This window comes from Chelmon rostratus, chromosome 4 (genome assembly GCF_017976325.1).
Source record: "Chelmon rostratus isolate fCheRos1 chromosome 4, fCheRos1.pri, whole genome shotgun sequence".
Taxonomy (NCBI): Eukaryota; Metazoa; Chordata; class Actinopteri; order Chaetodontiformes; family Chaetodontidae; genus Chelmon; species Chelmon rostratus.
Window position 1 is genome coordinate 20348788 of NC_055661.1, and position 19119 is coordinate 20367906.

At 40.5% G+C, this 19119-nt stretch overlaps 1 protein-coding gene across 1 annotated transcript; it reads left to right on the forward strand.

Moving 5' to 3' along the window:
* Positions 1 to 894: 894 nt before the first annotated feature.
* Positions 895 to 17914, forward strand: ghrhrl (growth hormone releasing hormone receptor, like). Its single transcript, XM_041935992.1, has 13 exons — positions 895 to 948; positions 7167 to 7272; positions 7812 to 7919; positions 9592 to 9683; positions 10306 to 10409; positions 11318 to 11450; positions 11633 to 11786; positions 13117 to 13177; positions 13574 to 13643; positions 13967 to 14058; positions 14657 to 14786; positions 16464 to 16505; positions 17813 to 17914. Exons 1-13 carry the CDS (start codon positions 895 to 897, stop codon positions 17912 to 17914), a joined length of 1248 nt encoding a protein of 415 aa, XP_041791926.1.
* The last annotated feature ends 1205 nt before the right edge of the window (positions 17915 to 19119 follow it).

A 19119-nucleotide genomic window follows, 5' to 3' on the forward strand; every position in this document is an offset into this window, starting at 1 on the left:
TTGTACTGTCATGCAATTGTCCCAAAAGCTTTACAATGGCTTTTATTTTGAATAAATAAATAATCATTAAAAGATATTTACAAAATTGACAGATTGCAGGATGCACAAATTAATCATCTAGGCAACAATCTAGGCAATCAGAAACAGAAAAGGATGAATGAAAAAAAGCAAATACAGTTTTCACCATTGGTCTGAGACTCATATCTCAGTATTTCACCTGTCACTGCTTTCTAGCTCTTTACACAGCATCAGATTGTGAGTGTGTGTGCGGTGTGTGTGTGTTTGGCGACACAGTCAGGCTGAGGTAGGCAGAGGTCTGAATTTGGAGCAACACCATCAGTTACACCCTCACTCATCCTCAGCTGTGTAAAGCGCGTCTGCCAAACCAGGAGCTGACTTTCCCTTCAAAATAAAAGTGAGATGGTGCTGACGGCGTTTGTATCTGTTCATGCTTACTTTAAGAAGATGGGCTGCCTGTTTTTTTTCTTTCTAACACCTTTCAGGAGGACTGTGTTGAATTCCACATGGTTTTCTGTATTTTCTTTGCTCTGTAGGTGTCTCCCCACAATCCTACAACACGTGGTTGTTCAGACTTTGATCCTTTTTGGGGTATTGGAAGCGAATCTTTGCAAGGCTTTAAAAGCCTGTGCAGTGTTTTTTGTTTTGTTTTGTTTTGTTTTCCCCCCAGAGGCATTTCTTACCATTAGTTCGTGCGTGACGGTTTTATTCTGAAAAGATGCACCGGAAAAGCTGCATTTTTTTAATTGTTGCGAGCTTGACCGGTGTTGTTCTACACCTGGGGAGAGAGCGGGGCTCAGCATCCCGTCCTGCAGGAGAGTGTTTGCGGTCTCATAGAGGAAAGCTGGACTGAGCGGAGGACACTGACCTGACGACATGTCCTGTCTCTGCATCAGAGGGATTTTTCTCACTCTGTGTTTGGCTCCAACTGTGAGTGATTTTCTTTAACTTTACCTTTGTGAGAAAAAAGAAAAAAAATAAGATGATCCTTAATGCCACGTGGAAACTTGAAGCTCTCTTTTGCATAAAATTAACAGAGGTGTTTGAAAAACTGAACCATTGCGACAACTTTTTATGAGAAATGAATAAACACCTTTCTGATGCTTGAGAAAAAAACTGCACATAACTGAAACAGATGTTCATATTTATTGAACATATTAATGCATATTAATGCGTGTTAAATGCTCAGCAGTGCAGCTCCAAACACGTGTAGCCTGTGGGTGTGTTGAAAATAAGTTTGTTGGTGATTTTCTGTAAGATGTGGCCAAAACGCCCAGAATTTACTGGCTCTTCCTTACATTCTGCTTCCAAACCTGAGTTTTGACTGGGTTTGTCAGACCTCCTTCATAATAAACTAGCTTTGTGTTATGGACTGCTGGTCTGACAAAACAAGAGCTGTGATTGTGCTCTGGGAAAATAGTCTGAATTTAATCTGTGATCGAAATGATCATTATTTGCAGCCCTAAACGACTGTTGTACTTATCTGCTATTATTTCATCTTTAGCTTGTATTCAGTAATTAATCTTTTTGGAAACGGGTCAGTCTGTGTGTGAGGATGAGCGTAGGTTTTGTATGTAAAAGAGAGTCTGGTGGTACAGGTGAGATGCAAGTGTGTGAGGATAGATAGCCTACATGTTATGAATATTAGAAAATGTATGCATTTATTAGTATTAGCAAAGGAAATGTTAGAGTTGTTTAATTGAAATCCATGAAAATTAGAATCTTTTCCATTACACCACACATACACACGCACGATCACCTTGACCATAACCACTACTTGCCAAATTGTCTAATCTTGATCCAACTTAACCTAAACCTAACCTTCGCCCAAGTCCTCATCCTAAAATTTAATGATTTATGGGGACTTGCATATTGAACTCATAAGGACTAGGTCCCCACAACGTGACTGTGTGTACAGATTTATGTTCCAATAACATGACCAATACACGTCCACACACAAACAATCATGAATTCACCTCAATGAAATCAGAAAAACGAACATGACTGGATGACTTTCATTTGTTGATACTACCACTTTATTTTCTGTCTACACCGTTTGCGCAATTTGTCTTGGCCAATCAACTGTGAAGAAGCAAGACGGGCAAAGCGAACACATGTATGCGCATTCACACACCGCCACTCACAACAAGGTTTTTTTTATCAACAGCTTTACAGGGTTATTATTACTCGCCACCTTGGTAATTTCCATAATGGAATAAAAATATGAGAAGCAGGCAAACAGGTGGTGTGATGATCAGCGTGGCAGAGGGAGAATGGGAACAGGGCAGACACTCATCTTTGTGTTCCACTTCATTCTTTTCTCTTTCACTGCTCAGGACTGCAGAGAATTATAATGAACTGCAGGCGTCCATAAAACACACTCACTATGAACAAAAACCAACAGTACAGTCTCTTTTGAATGCTTTGATATGGTTGAAATTTTGCATGTTAAGCAGCTCCTAGGTGAAAAGAAAAGAAAAGAAAAGATGAAAATTATTTGGCCCTCTTTTTTGGCTGCATGACGGAAAAAAAATTAATGATGTCCAAATATGCATCTTACTCTTATGAGCTAAACCTTTCTCACCCCAAAAGCAGCCCTGGAGGGACTGTTTTATACAGTTTTGTGTCAGTAAAAAAAACTTTTTGAGAAATGCATCCAGCAGCCGGTTAGCTTAGCTTAGCACTGGAATCAGCAGGAAACAGCTAGTAAGCAAGTTGTAGTTTGATTGAAAACCTAAATTTCTCCTTTTTATGCATTAATCAATATGGATTAATCAAACAAGATATAAAGTAGAAAGTAGAAGGCTTTAGATAATAAGCAGCGTTTGTTAGCTTTGGACAAACCTAGGTTGACTAGGCTCTTTTCCTGTTTCAAGGCTTTATGCTAAGCTAACCAGTTGCAGGTTCCAGCTTCATATTTAGCATACAAACACAACAGTGGTATCAGATTTAATAAAAGCACTTATTTGTCTCCATGGGGAATTTTTTTTACTGGAGGTGAACGGGCACCTCTCTAGCTGCCAGTCCACACTGGCCCTGGACCCTCTGGTCCCCCATGCCAAGTCCCTATGCACTGCTATCACTGCCCCCATCTAAATCACAGCAAAAAGGTAATAGGCATATTTCTCATCATGTCAAACAATTAATTCAGCATATGAACTTCAGGGATGGGCTGAGTTTTGTGCTTTCTCTCTGAATGACTGAACATGTTTCATAGTTTTTCCTGTGCCACAGTACTGCCGCAGTGGCATAAAAGTGCACATCATTCGCGGTTGAAAATAGAAGGCAACATCTGCAAAGTGGGCCCAAACCAATGGCCCCTTTTTGGGTAGTTAGTGGATAATGGGCTTCACCTCTCAGAGAACATTTTCACGGCTAACCTGCCAGTTTGAAGGGGCCTTTTGCTATGCATTTAGTTTCATGGCTCATATTATCCAGACTTACCGTATGCATCCCCTCCATCTCTTTATCTCTGTCTCTGTCTCTCTGCAGCGTAGTGTCTCCCTTTATCTCATCATGCAGTTGAAATGCATGAGCATGTCATGCGCCCTTGGTGCTCTAAACCACCTCGTCCTGACTCTGCCTTTGCTTGCCTCCCCCTGCCTTTCAAAGCTTTGGTCGCTTTCTTTCAACTGCACCTCATTCTTATGTAGAATAAAATGTCTTCACAGCATCCCCTTGCATATAAACAGGGAAGTTGTGCGTGGTCCCCCGTCTGACATGCAGTGTGCCATTTTGCCGATGCTTTTGTCTAGTGTCTTTATGGTAACATGACTGCATACGTCTTTCTGCTTTGAATATAAATGTCCTAACTCTGGCGGTGTTCATTCCATCATAACAACACAACCACAGTTGAGCAGGTCAAGATACCTATACCACTATATCCGCATCTGCATTCTCACCTTGAAGCTGACTTTGTGCAAACACTGATTGTCTGAATTCAAATTTCTCTGCAGGCGATGTAAAACATTTTTGCATGCATCCCTCGCCTGCCTTTGAACAGGAAGAGCAGTAATTGCTGCCTAAATTGCACAATAACACCTCATTAGATTATTAGCATTGCATTAGGAACAAAGAGGCCTGGCAGTGATTTTTCTCAGGTTGCTTCCTCACTGAGGGAGGGAGAGGTGGTGCTGAGAGCTTGCACATTTGTTCATATTTGCTTGGAGAAAATGGGGAAAACGTTGTTGTCAGGAGGATTGTGCTTCAGTTCCAACCAGTTGTCTGTGTTGTGTTTATCCAGTCGGTGTTTGACATGGTTACTAAAGTGGTTTGTCACTCTGATGGTGAACAAGTTGACAGTTAAGGCACAAAGTGAGGGGAAAGGGCCAAGGTGAGTGATTGCGTCGGAGACACAGAAAGGAAGAGTTCTGGTCCAAACCAATTTCTCCTACGGCTATCTATTTTTCAGAGATATCCTGATGAAGTTCTGATTGGATACGCGGCGTTTTGGGTTTAAATCCTTCAAACGCTCTGGCTTTGCTTTTGATGAGAATTTCAAAGGCAGACTGTTTTTTTGTAAGAGGCACCTGTTCAACTATAGCTTGATTAAAGAAGAAAATTCAACATCTTATCTGCATGCACGACTGACACTTCATAGGACTATTAATCATTGAATCTTCCCTCAAAGAAATTAGTATTTTAAAATTTAATTTTTTTTTCTGTTTTTATAGTCAAGAAGCTCGTGAATCCCCTTTATCGTCTTCTTTCAGTTTACTTTTGAAAAAGTACAATTTACCCTTACAGACAATTTCCATTGCAATTGTGACCTTGCCTTTCACATGTGATGCTACAACCCTGAAAATCAACCCTGAGTGGGTCAGCACTGTTGAATTCCAGTGTTTTTCCAAGAACATTACACCCTCACTCAGTTCAAATCAACGTACAGCATTATGATAATAAAAATCTGTATCTATGCACAGCGTGTTCAGTCATGTAATTTCATGAAATCGCTCCAGGTGGGCTTGTACAGGCGCAGATGTTGCCGTGGCCCCCCTCAGAGAAACGATAGATCTTTCTAATGGAATTGTTTATAACACACAAGTGGCGCAATCCTATTGGATGCCACTCTGAAAACTGGTGAGTGGGGGAAACCGCAGTTCTCCAGAGGGAGCGTTTGGGGTCCCAGGGGACTTTAGCTTCTGAAGCTTCTTTTCATTAAGCGTTTGCTTGTGCTTGTTCTCCCACAGGTCTTTCAAAATGAGATGGAACCGAGCCAAATCAAGGACAAAAGCGTGTGCCATATCAATGACAGAGATGGCTTTATTAAGGCTGTGTTTGCGACCTGTTCTGTTGTCGTCGGTGTTTTATTAAATAGGCCTCTAAGAAGAGAGAAAGACGAGACCCAAATAGCAGCCTCACAATTACTCAGCATCGGAACAAACAAACTCCAAAAACATTTTCAAAATTTCAAGTAATTTTGAAAATGGAGGTGCATCATGATTACATGGCTGCATTTAAGCACCTCCTTTTGTCTTGTTTTTGTCCAAATGTCTCCTCTTTTTAGCGCACACTTCTCTCAGTCCTCCTGACATTCACATCAGTGTGCTTTTCACTTCCAAGCCACTATAACTGATGTCTTCAAGGGGCATGCAGAGACTTGAACAAAGGGCTTGTGCCTAAATTGAAAAAGTAACTATCTCTTCCATCTCTCTCTCTCTGTCTCTACACACACACAAACACACACACACACACACACACACACACACACACGCACACACACACCAGAAAAAAGCGCTTCTTCCCAAGTAAATAACAGCATCATTAAAGTGCGGGGCTAGAGTAATTTGCATAAATGAATCTTTTCTAACATGCAAGAAAATCTCCTGCGTTTCATAAATAATAAAGATAAAAAAAATCAAGGAGCCATATGATGCCTGCAGTATAAATGAATAGGAAGCAGATAGATACTGTACTTGAGCAGCATGGAGGACATTTTAGCAGGAAACCCACACTGTTGCAGCGTATTGTTAAAGCTAACAAAAGAAGACCGAGCCTGCTGCTCTGACCTTTACATTCAGGACCACTTCAGTTCACCAGCAGCATGAAATAAAAATAAATGACACTTGAATTTAACCCAGAGCAGCTTAGCCCACTCCAACAGGATACTCCACTGCAGGTACTGATACTCCACCGAGTATGGAGATATGATCTGTGTCAAAGCACGTTTAAAATGAAGTTAGGATCTTTGATTTTTAATGTATATCGATATAATAAGAGTACACAGATCACGTTTACTGTCATTTTTAATAATTAAGAGTTATGTTAATGCTCATGCATGCTCACCTCAGTTTCCTCAGCAGCAACAAAACATATCCCTCCTTATTTCTCTACGGCCCTCACTGTCAATAACATCCTAAGTGTGAGCCGCAGTGTTCAAAAGCACGTAGCGTAGCACAATGATGTTTGTGTATTCTCACTGGAGTTGTGTTATATGACCTTATTACCTCTTTATAACCTCTTTTATGTAGCAACTATTCACTGGCACCGACGTAGTAACAGGTTTATTATCACTGTGTGCTCACAGTTTTCAGGTACAGCCAAAGGGATAATTACCACGCAGCCGTGACGGTCCTGTCCTCTTTCAGTGTACACTTCCTCCATCCACCCTCCCTCCAGCATCCACCTTCCATCAGTCCTTTTCTTTCTCAGCAACAAGATGCTCTTTTTTCTTCCGATAAATGTCACTCAAATGCAAATCCAGTTATGCTGTTTTTTATGTGACACCAGGAAGCGGAGGGATGAGCAGGGCCGGACAAACAGGAGAATCTCTGAGCGGCTCTGAATGGATGGAGCGCAGAGTTGTTGGAGGGCAAGACAATCATCATGTGTCCTTAGGGACACACTCATACATTTAATGAATTTTCCGAGCTTCCCCTGTGCGTGCGCTACAGTGAAAGATGATTTTGTTTAATGCCGCCAATGGAGATAGGTGCATGTTACCAAAAGGTTACTGCTTTAGTGGGAATGTGTTTCCTGCTTAAGGTGGAGCAGAAAGGCTAAATGAGTCACTGCCCTTTAAAAATTGACATACATTTTTTTTCAGACCCCTGAAATGTCTTTTTTATGTAATTACAGACTGAGTGGCCCCTGTGTCCTCTGCTTGAATGTCTGTGTATGTATCTAATAGAGCGTCCCTTCCTTCCTAGGCTTTGTCCAGCCTGCACCCTGAATGCGAGTTCATATTTCAGCTGGAGAAAGAGGAGCGTAGCTGCGCTCAGTACGTTGCAGAGCAGGGCAACAGAAGCACAGAAGGTGTGTTTTTCATTTTAAAATCACCCTGCAGCAGCAGCAGCGTGGCCGTAGTTGTGACATGAAATATACCGCAAATGTTCACATTAAGTACAAGAGTCTCCGCTGGAATGAATGCTTCACGGAGAATCATCAGTTGTCAGGGCGGATTCTTGATGGCGTCCCAACTGCGGAATGAAAACGCACTCGGCGATCCATCACTGTGATGCATCTGCAGAGAAGACCATTAAGGATAGTTACATTAGGATTTATGTATGTAATCTAACTGAAGATAAAGGTCTTCCCTGTTCTTTCCTTAATACAATTTACACAGAGGCGGATGTTATGGCTTTGAAGAATGTCGTTGGAGGTATTGGCCATGATACACTCCATTTACTTCTACTGTACCTCCATGAGTATATATTTAAACTGTGTGCATTTCAGGTGGCAGCGTATGCATATAAATGTCTGTTCATTGGATCTCTCTTCTGATGAACTACCTTGATAGACACATATTTGCCCTTTTTTAACCTTCTCTCTTCTCCCAAACCTCCTCTGAAAAGGCTGTCGGCCATTCTGGGACGCTGTGGTCTGTTGGCCTCATGCGGTCGTCGGGGAAGTGGTCCACAGAGCTTGTCCCGCAGTCTTCTCCCTCTTCAGAAACAACACAGGTGACTAAAGGATCACATGGTGAAAGAGGGGGCGAGTAGGGTGCTCAGGCTGAGATAATGATGAGAGCAGCGTGCTCACCAGTGGGTCCAAATTAACTGAAATTGTTGCTCTAATGAAAGCAAAAGGTGTTTTTGATCCTGATGATCTCAGAAAGTGTGTATATTTATTTATTTGTCATTCATTTACTTGTTTGTTTTATGAAGTTGACTCAGTGCTCAGGAGACTGTGAACAAATTAGTTTTTTCCTATACAAGTAAATTAGCAGGTTCGGGAGTGTAAATGTTTTACAAAATGAGCAAACATCGAGTACCTTGGCATCATGTATCTGTGAGGATATATAACAGCTTCTTAACAGGAGAGTCTACAGCCATGCTAATTGCAACGTGAGGCTGGAGGCTGCTTAGGCACACTGGTGCTTTGAGCTAAACACTAATTAATGTAATACTGGATGCACGGAAGAGATGCTAAAGATTTCATTGTTAATGGCCCCAGTGGCACTGGAGGTGGCATAAACACACACACACAAACGCACTTCGGAATAGCATTAATTTACCATCTGTCATATCTACTTTACGTACTAAACATTACATTATTGCCCACTTTTTTAATTTTCTGTGTTAAATTCTTTTGATAAGCCCGTAGGGCTTTCAGGGCTTCAGGACTCACAGGCAGAACACAGACAAAAACTGAAGGCGAGCTCAACAGGCTGGTTTATTAACAAAATAGGTCTTTCCAAAAATCAGACAACAAAAGGCGCTTAGGCAGAAGGGCAAATAACAAAAGGCGCTGAGGGTCAAAAGACAAAAGGACAAGACAAGACAAGGCTCTGGTATTAACTAGGACTGGGGTAGCAATCACAAAAGGGCACATCACATACAAGATGATCTGGCACAGGACAAAGGGAGACACGGACTATATATACATGAGGTAACAATGAACAGGTGGAGACAATCAGGGCGGGGCAGACAATCAGACAGGCGGGAAGGACACCAGGAAGTCAAGGGTCTGAAACGAGAGGAGAGTTAGGGTTTCACAATAAAGCAGGAAGTGAATAACAAGACACAACACTGTGAACAGACACATCAACAGACCCGAGACATGACATCTTTTTATTCCAACGGTAAATCGTCCTAACAATCACAACACAACAGAGTGGCACCATATAAATACAATATAAATCTTCAACATTGTATTCTTTAAGTTCTCGTATAGTAGTTGGATCTCCAAAAGTTACATACACGAGAAAACAAAGTACATTCAAAAATACTCGTCAAACTCGTTGGTTTGTTCTTCTGCCTCTCAGTGGCTGATAACCAATCATACTTTAGGATAATGGGCTGGCCAATCAGATTTCAGGGGTGGCCACCCAGGCCACCCCTGGTTACACACAAGTCATTAGGATTAATCTTCTGAACGCCATGAATGTCTGTTCAAAACTTTGTGCCAATCCATCAAATAGATTTTGAGATATTTCACAGAGAAAGTGAAAACTCTGATCTGATGGTGGCAATGGAAGAAAAGTGAATCTCTAAAGTCATCAATTCATCCAATCATCAACCAACATTGGCATCAACAACATTTTATGTGAACACCTCTTGACAAGTCAGAAAATCCAACCTGGCGATGATCTCTTCGTGGTTGCCGTTTTGATCTTGTGACCTTTCAACTCAGGTTCGGTGAGCCGTAACTGCACCAGTGCCGGCTGGTCCAGACCTTTACCACCGTACCACACCGCCTGCAGCGTGGATGACGACATCCCTGAGGTGAGAGCTGTCGGGGGGGACGCGGATAAAGACCTCAGACTGGGGAATGAGAAATCCCAGAGCAAGGGACGAGGACAAACACCTCATAACACAAAATCAACCAACTTTTGGGGTCGAAAATAAAATCTATTCAAACATAAATGTGCCTCAGATGAAAACATTTGTGCAAGGCACTAAGTGAATCAAGGGTCGCCCATCAGGTAATAACTGAAATTACCTTGTTTCACAAAGAGAGAATCTTGCTTAATCGTACCAAACAGTGTTCATGAGGATAATTATGAGAAAACTATTTTTGATGCTATACTGAGCATCTTTTGTCCTAAGTTTAAAAGGAGCTTTTAAGTCTACCAACAACCGAGGTGGAAAGTCACTAATTACAAGTTCTCATGTTTCTGTAATTAAGCTGTTTTTTTCATCTGTTTTTTTTAGCTGGATTCAGTAGCCTGCTTCGTAGAGCCATGCTGCCGTTCCACTATAGAGAAAGCTTTCTTCTAGTTTTGTCCGTGCAGTTGAGCCTCAAGCTCGTCTGCAATTTGGTCTCATTCGGAGACATTACGTTCATTTTGAAGCCTGGCAGCATTTTTCGAAGCCTACAGAAGCGTCTTTCTCATCTTGCTTTAAGATGGAGCAGACATACTTTGCCACAGTGAAGCTGATATACACCGTGGGCTACAGCATCTCTCTAGCGGTGCTGGCCGCTGCCGTGCTGATCCTGCTGCTCTTCAGGTAGGAGCAGATCACGTTGAAATAAGATTCGGCCAGCCAGAGAAAACTGACTTTTATTGCATTTTTCGTCAGTAAGCATTTATGTCCAATTTATTTACCACTGAGAAATAAGATAGCAATCAAAAAAAATTGTATTGCCACTGTAAATAAACAAAATTTGTCCTGAATATAATAAAAAGATTTTAATAATGGCTGACTCACCAGTTTTTGGGCCTTTGTTGAGTCTGTTTGAAACGTGATACAGCTCACACTGTACACAATATGTTTGTGGCTTTACCTCATTTAAATTTATGTATTAGTGTGGTTTATTAAGGAAACAGCTAGCCAGGCTCTGTCCAAAGTTCAAAAAGTCAGCAGTCGACACTTCTATATTTTACTATTCAACATGATGTATCTCGTTTGTTCAATCTGGACACAAACAGGAATGTAAAAACACTAAATTATGGCTTGATGGGGCTGCTAGCTAGCATGCTAATCTGGCTGGTTCTAGCTTCGTATTTAGCACACAGACATGAGGGAGGTCTCAATCCTCTCGTCTAACTCTTACCAGCAAAGCAAATACGCAAATTTACCAAAATGTCATACTTTAATTTTAAGGAGGAGCAGTGATGCTGTTATATGAAATCATTTTCAGAGCGAAAAAGCAAAAAAAAAAAAAAAAAAAACCTATCATGAAATCAGTTGTCGTGGTGTTAATGATGATATAAAAATGTAACCATCATTTACCTTCATGTGGCCCCTTATGAGAGGGATGGTTAGAGCCACAGTGGACCCCACATGTCCTATTGTCCACTTAGCAACTATTTTCTTGCAGACTCTAGTCGAACCATCTGGCCTTGATATTTTTTGTGAATTGGTGAACACTGCAGAATATTCATTATGTGTATGTCGCCTGATTTATTCAACAGGAGGTTGCGTTGTGCCAGGAACTGCATTCACATCCAGCTCTTCATCACATTTATCCTGAAAGCCGTGGCGGTGTTCATAAAGGATGCTACTCTGTTCTCAAGTGACGACACCAACCACTGCACCCTCTCTACGGTAAATTGATGACACTGAGGATGAGAGGCTCTTGTACGCTGTATTAAGAAATCCCTATGGGCAGATTTCCCTGTTCTCATATTTATGCATCGCTCTCATCGCGTATTGCTTGTGCACCTCCTCTCTCATGCTAATCCCTCTCACTCTGTGTCCTTCATTTCCTTCCTGTTTTTTTTGTCCAGTTTGCCTGTAAGGCCTCTGTGGTCTTCTGCCACTACTGTGTAATGGCCAATTTTTTCTGGCTCCTGGTGGAGGCACTCTACCTCAATTCCCTGCTGCTTTCGTCCTTCTATCACAGCCGTCGGTGCCTCTGGGGCTTCAGCCTGCTGGGATGGGGTGAGAAACCTTAACATGCAGTTTCCCTGAAATTCCCACATTTTAAATACAATATCCTATATGATGCTTCATCTTACAAAAAGACTACAAAAGGTACTTATTAAATATTAGCAGGTGATAGATGCAAGGATTACAAAATGAGGGGACTCAAAAAGACTGGATCATTTCTATTTTACAGATAGTTTAGTTTAGTTTAGTGTAGTTTAGTTTAGTTCTGTATTAAACATATGTTGGCTCAAGCTGAGTTCTACGCTATATTAAAGGGCAAAGAAAAAGTTGCATAACAAACGTTTAATGCCAGATAAAACAGTGACATGTTAAAGTCAGACAGTATAACTTCTCTTATTGCCTGAAAAGTTTGCAAGTGCACTTACATTGGTTTGTGACTGTGTTGTGCACTGCTGTTTATTCTATTTATGCAGCCGGTGCATTTTGTGCAGCATTAATTTCTGCTTTTCTGGTCTCAGAAAATGTGTTTTTTTTTATCACTATCCCTATGATCTGATGCTTCAGAGACAGTCATTCTTCTTGGAGTGCACATGTACTCACACTGTGTGAATTCTGGTTTCCAGTCCATCTAACTTGCCTTGCGCTGCAGATATGAACCTTTTCCAATTTGCATGCCAGTTTTCTTGATTTTTGTATTTTTGTTTATATGTAAAGTTTAACATTTTGACATTTACATTGTGCCTCCACAGGACCACTTTGACCTTTAATTACTTCCAAACTGCATGTATTTTTTTAATTGCAAACACAGTATCACTCTCATCCAACATCGGATGACTGATTTCAAACCTATGGAGCTGAACAGTTATATTTATATTTATTACAGTTCTGTGTTTCAACGTTGATTCACAGCTGTCTTTAGGGACAACAAGAAGCAGACAGACTGCCATCCGCCAGCATCCCCAACTTATTATTGCAGTACAGCCAGAAACTCTCCCTGGCTCAGTGGCATCAGCTGTAATTACCAAACAAACTGAATTAAAGTTTGCATCCCTGTGGCAGTCGCTGCTAATGTATTAGATTACGTCTGTGGGTTGGATGTTTCTTCAAAAAATGCCCAAGTCGATTTCCCTAAGAACTTGTGTATGATTAAATGAAAGGGGTCACAGCCACTTAACTTGCCAACTACAATGAATATAGAGGAATTCGTCCCAGTGCTGCTAAGGCAAGAAATTGATGTGCATACCTTAGTTATGTTGTGCACAGAGCATCAATTTATTTTGAGTTATTTCAGAACAGGTCAGTGCAGATATTAGAAAAATTGACTCTCAACTGTCTAATTATGATTGTACTGGTTGACATTTGGTTTTCTGCCTTTCCACAGGTGTACCTGTGCTCTTCATCGTCCTGTGGATTGGATCCAGGGTGTACTTTGAGGACACAGAGTGTGTATAAACTTTGATTATCACTTCCATCTCTACAAGCACATTGATGTCTTATATACATTTAGAGCCCACTGCAACAGATTTAATGGCCAACATTTCAGCCAGAGGTAAAGTGAGGGCTGCAGCAGCTACAGCCACAGTATAGAACTGTAGCACTTTCCTAAAAGGATTTTATGTATGATGAAGAATACACCCTTAGGAGGGAATTTTATGAACCTTACCTTGTAAACAAATGTGTAATTTGTTGGTGCACTCACTTTGTACTCACTACTGTTTGCTTATTATTATTGCTATAGAGTTTTATTCTATGGTCAGTTGAACTCATTGTACATCACACCCTAAAGGAACTGCTGCAGACTGACTGAAGTGCACATCTCTAAATCTCATCCTATATAGATGCTGGGATATCAACGAAGACTCACCCTATTGGTGGATCATCAAGGGACCGATTGTTGTGTCTATAGCGGTAAATTCTCCCATTGTGCTGAATAATGGACTGTTAATTATGCACCTAGCAAATTACAGATAGTTATGCAGATGAATTGTTTACTTTCCTTTGAGAGATATTAGTTATTAGAAAAAGCTTCTTTTGTGCACCTTACAATAGAGTGCCAGACACTGCCCTCACACCAGTCCTAGTGAGTTACACACTTGGCTGCCCATATTGTTGCAATGACATTCAATGATCACATTGTAAGCATGCACATTTGTTAGAGTACCTGTGTAGGCATTGTCCCATTAAAGCTGGATATTTTTCTTAATTTGGAATTGTTGATCTTCTATCAACAGATCAACTTTATGCTCTTCATGAACATAATCAGAATCCTGATACAGAAGCTCAATCCTCGGCTGATCCAGTTCAATAACTCCTCTCAGTACAGGTAAACCTTTAGCTGACTCAGCAGTCTTTTTCACATTTTCAAATACTTTTTCGTACTTTTTTACTCAGAAGCAGACACTTTGCCGTAGGGAAAGATACAAGTTGCGTGGAAAACTGTTGATATACCACAGTGTGTAATGTATAATTCATTCAGTCGCTACAGAACTAGTCAGTCTGGCCACGTCTACCATCCCACAAGAGGCTTATTAGAATTTCTAATTGAACTAGGCTCACTAATTGGCTGAAAGTGTTCAGGGACTTCACGCATATCCGGATCTTATAAGAGACATACCAAAGGTAAGTTAAGTGATGCTTGACTTAATTGCACTGGCTAGATTGATATGTCCCTCTAAACACAGAAAACATTACCTCATATTTTAATATCCTCACTCTGACTCATGCACTGGCTACTACCTTTCCACTCATTAACAAAAAACTGTGTGCAGACTGACGCACACACTCTTGACTGACATGTGATGATTGGTGTGTCTTCATGCATGATGCTATCTGGGGCAGCATTCAGATAAGCCTTGTACTATAAACAACTCCCTGAGGTAGTTTCACGGCTTGCATCTTGTTTCTTTCCTTCTGTGCAACAGACGCCTGACTAAGTCCACCCTCCTCCTCATCCCTTTGTTTGGTACTCACTACATGTTCTTCAATTTTCTGCCCGACTACTTCAATGTTAACCTACGCCTCTGTATCGAGCTGTGCATGGGATCCTTCCAGGTACACACACGAACACACGTATTACCACTCAATATTCTGACAACGATATATTGAACATGCTCAAGTACCCGGAAAATACGCACACATATAATCTCTCTCTAGAGTAGATAGAGTATTTATAAGGAGCTCTCATTTTTTTTCTTTTTTTTTTTCTAATTATACAGGCAAATAATACACATAAGACACCAATACATCTATATACTGAAATATGTTGCATGTTTAGAATTTTACTGTATAGTCTCACATTTTTCACAAGAGTACATTTTTCCCCATTTCCGATTGTGTTGTGCTGCTTCGCAATGGTTTGTAGCGATTATTTTTTTCCGAAGAAATTCTCTTCACAATGTATTTTTTCAAAATCTTCAATACAGATTAGTTCTAAACCTCAATGTTTGTCTGATCAGTGAGCATCAGAGTGAATCCCATCCATCAGAATAAGTGCATCTCATTTAGACATTATCATGCATAGATTAATTACTCACTGGCATAGAATTGAAAGTCATTTATGTTATTGGATTTGTTTTGCTTTCTGCACTTTTATGCATATTTCATGCAGTAATGAAAGCTGTATTTATAAGTGCTAATTCACGAATGCGTTTAATAAGATGTGCAGGGTGATTTCAGGTTGAAATTCTCTCTCAACCAGACGACTCATGTAAACAAGATTGAGGGTCTACAGCCATGCTAGCAGCTCTAAGAGGCTACGTTTATATGCAGAGCAGGGCTTTGAGCTACATGCTAACATCAGCATGCTAACACAGTATGCTAGCATGGTAGCATTTGCTAACTAAACAAAAAGACTTATGAGGCATTAGTCATATGTCATTAGTTTTGCAGGTACTTGGTCCTAAACTAAATGAACAAAATTAATTCATATTAGACCTGATGATGGCGCTAGAAGAAAAATCAGGGGATCAATAAAGAGAATACAATTCATCCTGATTCATCCTCATGAATGTCTGAACCAAATTTGATGGAGATACTTATATCTGGACCAAAGAGACACCGCTAGCATGGCTCAAGAGTTTGCAAAAGGCATTTCAATTTGAGAAGTGGATTTAATACTAGATTTCTGTTTGGTATTAAACACTAGTTATATGCTTGAAAAAAAAGTCAATTAGTGGAAAAGGGCGTAGCAGTGCGTGTTACCGAGAGTGCAGGTTTTGTTCAGTGTTTGCATCTGCCAAACATATGCAACCGCAGAGAGGCCACATGGCTTTCATCTTGCGTGTGGCATGAGCTGTTTGCTAACCGGAAACTGGATTCTGTTCCTGCTCCCAAATGAATAAGCTGCAGCAGTGTGAAACAAGCTTGGAATTTACTAGTAACAAAAGTGCCTAAATAGCTTTGTTTCCAATATTGGTGAAACAAGAAAGACACATTTATTCTGCATGTTTCAGTGTAAAAATAAAAGCAAGGGAAGCAGAGTTTACTGCCCTCTCCTTTAGTGTCTACATGGCTTTCAGCAGAGTATTATTGAGACATAAATTCAAACCATTCATTAGTCACTCTTGTTTGCTGGCTGGGACAATGCACAATGTAATGGACTGGCCTGTTTTTATCCCTCATTCTTCAGCTCTCACTTGTGTTTGACATTTAAGCCATCATCACATGAGCAACCTTTTAATGATGTGTGCTGGTCCTAAATGTTAACGATTAAAACCGTCTCTCCTACAGGGGCTTCTCGTCGCAATCCTCTATTGCTTTCTCAATCAAGAGGTCAGTGCCAGCCCCACCACCCTCACGCATTTACTACTTTTAACACGTTCAACAAATCACACAGATAATTCATGGCTCTCTGTTGCATAATGAACCTGTGTACCCAGATCATGTACCAGAGAGTGGTGAGAAGTTTGGAGTTGTCAGACCTTAAAATGGAAGATAATTTGCCACTTCTGTGCCCCTCATTGCATAATGAAAGGACCCCGAGCACTTATGTAACCACCAAGACTAATGTGAGGCCAAGCCCACACAGCCTGAGGGCGACACCAGTCTGCATATAATGTTCAGGACACAATAACTCATCTGTTTGTTGCTTTAGGGCCACATGGGTAAAACTCTAATATTTCTTTTATCAAGTCCACATCTACAAAAACTGATTAAAAAAATTACAGCTGTGGTTTATCAATGAATATTGTTTGCCTAGGGAAATTATTTTAATGCTTCAAAAATGTCACTGATCCCCCAATAATATGCAGAATAAATACCTTAGATGACATAACATTCAATAAAATGACTCATCTCTACAAGGGAGTCACGTGGTTAAGAGCTCAAGTTTGTTTTCAAGTTAAAACAAAGTGTGTTTTTCGGAAATACACTTATTTGCTTTGTTGCAGAGAATTAGATGAGGAGATTGATACTACACTGTTGTTTGTTAGTGAAGTGTAAAGCTACATCTAGCAACCTGTTAGCCTAGCTTAGCTTACATATTGGAAACAGCCTGGCTCTGTCCAAAGACAACAGGATCCACCTATCAGCACCTTTAAAATTCACTCAACACAATAGACACAATACATCACATTAGTTTAATCAATACAAGACCCAAAGTGTAAAAACGATCATTTGCAGGGGCTGTGTACCGGACAGAGACTCCAAGGAAACCATAATCACTTCGTTCATTGTTCCTTGGTAGACTCCAGGAAGTACCACTCTTGTCCTGGTGAAGAAATAGTTCTGCACATTATCCCCCATAATACAGCGAATTGTGATCTACCACTTTTATTTTTGTGTAAATTAAACCATATGTGACATATTTAGGAGGTGCTAGTAGGCAGATTTTATTACTGTTAAACAGAACAAGGTTAGTTGTACCCCCCAGACTTTGTGCTCAGGTAATACAGCAAGCTGATGGCTGAAGCTTCATATTGGTGTTGATTTTCTCATCAAATTTTCTCATTGAAAGCAGCATATGTGTATCATAAACCAATAATTTAACAAAAATATGTGGCATAAGAGTATTAACGGCATCATCTCACTGGTTTGCAAACAGCCAAATGCTGCGTTTGTTGTATGTGCATGTTTGGCAGGTCCAGAAAGAGGTCCACATGCAGTGGCTGAGGTGGCAGGAGCGGAGCTATGGAGTGGTGTCACCTGCTGCAAAGGGCAGCCAGATGGACACACCCTTCTAGTGGTGCCCTGACATGGCTTCACCCTCTTCCCGTCGGACTGAACATTCACAGAGGATTGCTTCTGTGCACGTCATCATCTGTAATGGTCTGCACAGTACACAAGATGCCAGCCATACATACCGCCGCAGCCCGGATCTGTGCATTTTCATCCCAAACTCACGGACTGTATTACTGCCTGCGCTCCTTCAGCCTGGATGGAGGTGACCAGTGGAGACCGACTCTGAAATCTCATGACGCTTTACACGCACATTTCAATGGAGGTCCCACCAGTTTCATGTGTATATCCCATTGGACACTGTGGCAAGAACTTAAGGAAGATGAGCTTGAAGGGTTCCTTGGAGGCCTGACTGGTAAAATTAAAGAATAAAATGAGATACAAGTATTCTGCTGAACATGTGATATTCCAGACTTTCTCTTATGAAGCTGTAGCAAAGAGAAGCCCAAAGTATCCATCAGCACATGACAATTAAAGTGGATTATTATTAATGACTTTCATATTATTTGTTGGTATTATAACATTATATTACATCATTCATATCATATTATCTCAGACTGTGGGAAGTATTGATTGATCAATAGATGTACTGTAAGTGTTAATGCTTTCTTTTGTCCTGTGCACTTATTGAGCCTATTTGAATTGTTTGTATAATATTTATTTACTTATTCATTCACAGTAAAAATCATGGTCAAAATGAAATTCCTCTGCTGATGTTGATGTTTTTATGTATGTCATATGTTCTACTCCGCTAATATGAAAGAAATCTCAGCAAAGGACGGGAAAACATGAAGAGACACTTTATCAAGGAATTGTTCTAAATAATTTGAATATGAATTCATACCCATGCCTGCTAACATACTGTACAGTGCTTTCAACTGCATGATTATATGGGAATGATAGAACTGGATGTGTGCTATATGTGTTATAAGAACTATTTCATCAACATCCTAAAAAACATTGAATTACTTCCCACTTCTGCACCATCCAGAATCCTCCTGTTGCAACAAAGTTTCTTTAATGTAAATGAAACGTTTACCTTAAACTGAATGTATAAACAAGTCACTTTCAGTCTATTATTTTCTTGTCACTTTTGTTGCATTTGAATGTTTCTGCTTTTCTCGTGCCTGTTTCTGTGATGTTTTAACGCCTTGTGAAAATAACAGGTTCCCGAAAGCCCAGATTTTTTTTTTCTCTTTTCGCTCAGCTT

Coding starts and splice junctions, on each gene's coding strand:
- ghrhrl (XM_041935992.1), top strand. CDS start 895: ATGTCCTGTCTCTGCATCAGAGGGATTTTTCTCACTCTGTGTTTGGCT. Junction 13,178..13,573: donor GTGTACTTTGAGGACACAGA/GTGTGTATAAAC, acceptor CATCCTATATAG/ATGCTGGGATATCAACGAAG. Junction 14,787..16,463: donor TGTGCATGGGATCCTTCCAG/GTACACACACGA, acceptor TCTCTCCTACAG/GGGCTTCTCGTCGCAATCCT.